Source organism: Phaethon lepturus, unplaced genomic scaffold (assembly GCF_000687285.1).
Source record: "Phaethon lepturus isolate BGI_N335 unplaced genomic scaffold, ASM68728v1 scaffold19411, whole genome shotgun sequence".
Taxonomy (NCBI): Eukaryota; Metazoa; Chordata; class Aves; order Phaethontiformes; family Phaethontidae; genus Phaethon; species Phaethon lepturus.
The window spans coordinates 40,388-43,631 of record NW_010518655.1 but is presented as its reverse complement, the minus strand read 5'-3'; the positions used below and the strand labels follow the sequence as shown (position 1 = coordinate 43,631).

General features: G+C 41.0%; 1 protein-coding gene across 1 annotated transcript in view; it reads left to right on the top strand.

Annotated features, from left to right (window-relative positions):
- The first annotated feature begins 629 nt into the window (after positions 1 to 629).
- Positions 630 to 3,244, top strand: part of GYG1 (glycogenin 1) — a 14,235-nt gene continuing 11,620 nt past the window's right edge. The window contains exons 1-2 of the mRNA XM_010296812.1: positions 630 to 639; positions 3,097 to 3,232. Coding sequence (XP_010295114.1) covers positions 630 to 639; positions 3,097 to 3,232 — 146 coding nt within the window. The remainder of the gene's footprint in view (positions 640 to 3,096; positions 3,233 to 3,244) is intronic.

Here is a 3,244-nt window from a genome sequence, read left to right as displayed (position 1 = left end):
CCGTGCAGTTCAAGAGGATGCTGACGGTTCAGCCTTGCTCCGCGCCGCCTGCCTCGGTACCCGGCCCAGGGCTCTGTCCCTGACGGGAGGGATGTGGCCAGCGTAGCGGAGAGCAGGAGGGGCCGGAGAGGCCACTATAGGGTCGCGGCAGCTCACAGGAGAAAGCCCAGCCCTCCCCTGAAACGTTAAAGAGAGTGTGTAACTTGTCCGCATTTTGATACTTTGTAATGAGCGGTTCCTTACCACCTCTCCAAGAATGCCTGGCGCTTTTTTTTCCGGATTTTTTTTCCCCCCGATTTTTGTCTTACCTGAAGCTGTCAGTGGAGTCGGTTTCACTTTCAGATCTGGAAAGTTGCAGGAAGTCTGGTGCTCTGCCTACCGATACTCCTGTCTCTTTAGGGATCCTGTACTCAAAAAAAAAAAAAAAAAAAAAAAAAAAAAAAAAAAAAAAAAATTTCAGCTATAGTGGTACCTAACTCAAAGAACAGGGGAATAGGCAAACGCCTGTGAACTCTGGCTATGTCTGTGAAAATGCTTCTGGGGAAGGTTTTGAAATGCCTGGGCCAAGCACTCTAGTCCCCTCCTGCACGCTGTAGGATGAAGGGCTGCTCTTAGCTCAGACCTGCAGGATGCTCTCGGGTGTGTAAGAGCTAATGCAAAGATTCTTGCTTACAGATACTGTAGCCTATGAGCTAGGCAGCCCAAGGCGTCTCTGAAGTAGCTAGGTTTTGCCTGGATAAATCAATTATGAAACTGTGCAACTGTCTCCCATTCTCTGCGTTTTTGCAGCCACGCTGTTACTAATAGCTCGGTATGTTTCAGTCGCAGCGGTGACTGCTGTGTGAACATACCCCCCTACAGAGGAAGTGCTTACAGAGAACGGGCAAGGGGGAGGGCATGGGGAGACCCACACAACTGAAACACTTCTGCGCTAGGTAAAATGGACTAGTCTCTTGCAGATGTAACTTCCATATTAAACAGTAACTGGTCTTGCCCAAATTGTAGTACGGACTCATAGATAACCTGTCTGAATGTACTTGTGAACATACTTTAGAGAAGGTATGAAATAGAACATGGCTTATTCAAAACTTTGGAAAGCTGTACTGACTTGGTTGCTCTACAAGTCGCCAGCATCTTCCCCCTGTCAAGCAGTCATAAAGTTTCCTACTGCAGCTGGGATGCAGTAGGAGGCTTCTTAGCCTTTACTCCATCACTAAATTGATTTTATGTCTCTAAGACCTTTGTGTGTGAATACTCAGTTTCAGTAAGATGAGAAGACGTGGTAGAAGTACACCTGCTAACAGTTCAATGAGAAAGACTAGTTTTTCAGTGGCAAGGTCACTTTAATAGTCTTATACTGCTGTAAAAAAACCAACAACCCAACATTCAGATGAATGTTGGGCCCAATCCCATTTTGTCTACACTGGATATTTAGTGACCTGTCTGTCGCATAGAGTGGCAAACTTCTATTTATTGAGTAGTTGAAGTGTACATGCAAATTAGGTAATGAAAAATGTTGCCCTATTAGGAGGATGTTCACAACACTTAAAATGCTACATGCTTGCCATTTGTAAAGCTTCAAAGGAACACAAAATTATTCTGTAGACTTGCTGAATTTTATGAGCTATTATGAATTGGTAGCTAAACTGAATTGGAAAAAAAAAAAAAAAACCACACAACTTTATTCCTGGCATTGTAGAAGCTTTTTTGAACTTTGTAATTGACCACTATAATCTAAATCCCTTGGGACTAGTTGGTTTTGCTGCTAAGCAAAATAGAAGGTTTTGTAGCTGGTCTGTAGAGCTTGCAAACCAGGTTTGCAGAGCTTATAGACAATTATGGTACATGACTTTCTGTTGTCAACTGTTAAGATGGTATTAAGTTAAAAAGATACTGATGATGACTGTCTCATGGTCTGAGGAGTTGTGCCAAACAACAATCTCTCTGAAAGTAGAGCAGTCAGTATTTTAATCTGCTGGACTTGATAGTAAGCCCAGAACCCTCACTCTCAATCCTGATCTAACCTAGTTAACAACTTCTGTGCAGAAAAGAAATAACAGCTGCTAAAATAAATTTGAGTATGCAAATCTACTCTTGAAATTCTTAGAAAGAAACTATGTCATTGATGGTGTCAAAAATGGTTTGTTAGAAAAGAGCATGCTTCCTTATAAAGCGCTGTAGCTTAGAAAAGAGTACTACATGATAATAGTTAACAGTGAACTGAATAACTTTAGAAGTTACTTGTTTGCTTTTGTCAGTCCCACTCTGGCAGTTTAAAACAACATGACAACTGAAAGAATGCAAATTTTGTATTATATGGTCTCAATAAGCAGTATAAGGCAAAGTGATCCATCCTGATCTATTTTTAAGATACAGCTGGAGCAGAAGATTATACTTTATAGTAGCAATCCAACCTTACCTCTTTTTGTTCAAAGAGCAAAAACTGTTGCTGCAAGTCTGAAATTGCTTATCATATTACTGGTTACTTCCCATTTAAATCTTGCATTCTTGTGATAGAGCTGCAACCATGGGTTGCAGAACAACTCATCTGCAAAATCCTGAGCTAGCAAAACTTAATACTGTTGTCCACAATCTAATTCAATGCTTGGTTTCATTTGAAAATGAAACGTAAGTTTTACGCTGCCCTAAGTTCAGGGTTGAGAGCTGAACCTAGACTAACTCTACAAAACTCTACTGTTACTAACTTCAGACCAAATGCAAGCTCACTAACTTAAAATTAGTATATTAATGGCCAAAATAAGGCTCTCTAGACCTTTTGGATTGTCTCTAACATTTGGCATGGCTTATTTAACCTGTGGGCAAACTGGAATTGGTTTTCTCTTGCAACAGTCTTCATTTTGTGGGGTTTTTTTGGTGATGTTTTTTAATGCATTTTTGCCATGTGTAAATTTACTGATAGCCTATGCAAGTATAATCTGCTTCATTCAGCCATGTAGGTAGGCCCAATACATAGAGTTAAACGGCACATCTTAGAGGTCTCACAGCATGACTACCTAACAATACTAGGTTTCGAGTATATCTGTCTCAGAATAAAGTAGTGGATCATGCTAACTTGACCAAGTTCATTTCTTCCAGACCAGTCTTTTGTGACTCTAGCCACAAATGACTCCTATGTGAAAGGAGCACTGGTACTTGGTTCATCCTTGCAACAGTACAGAACAACAAGGAAGCTGACTGCACTCATAACTCCTCAGGTCTCAGATCTCATGAGGTAAGGTCACTT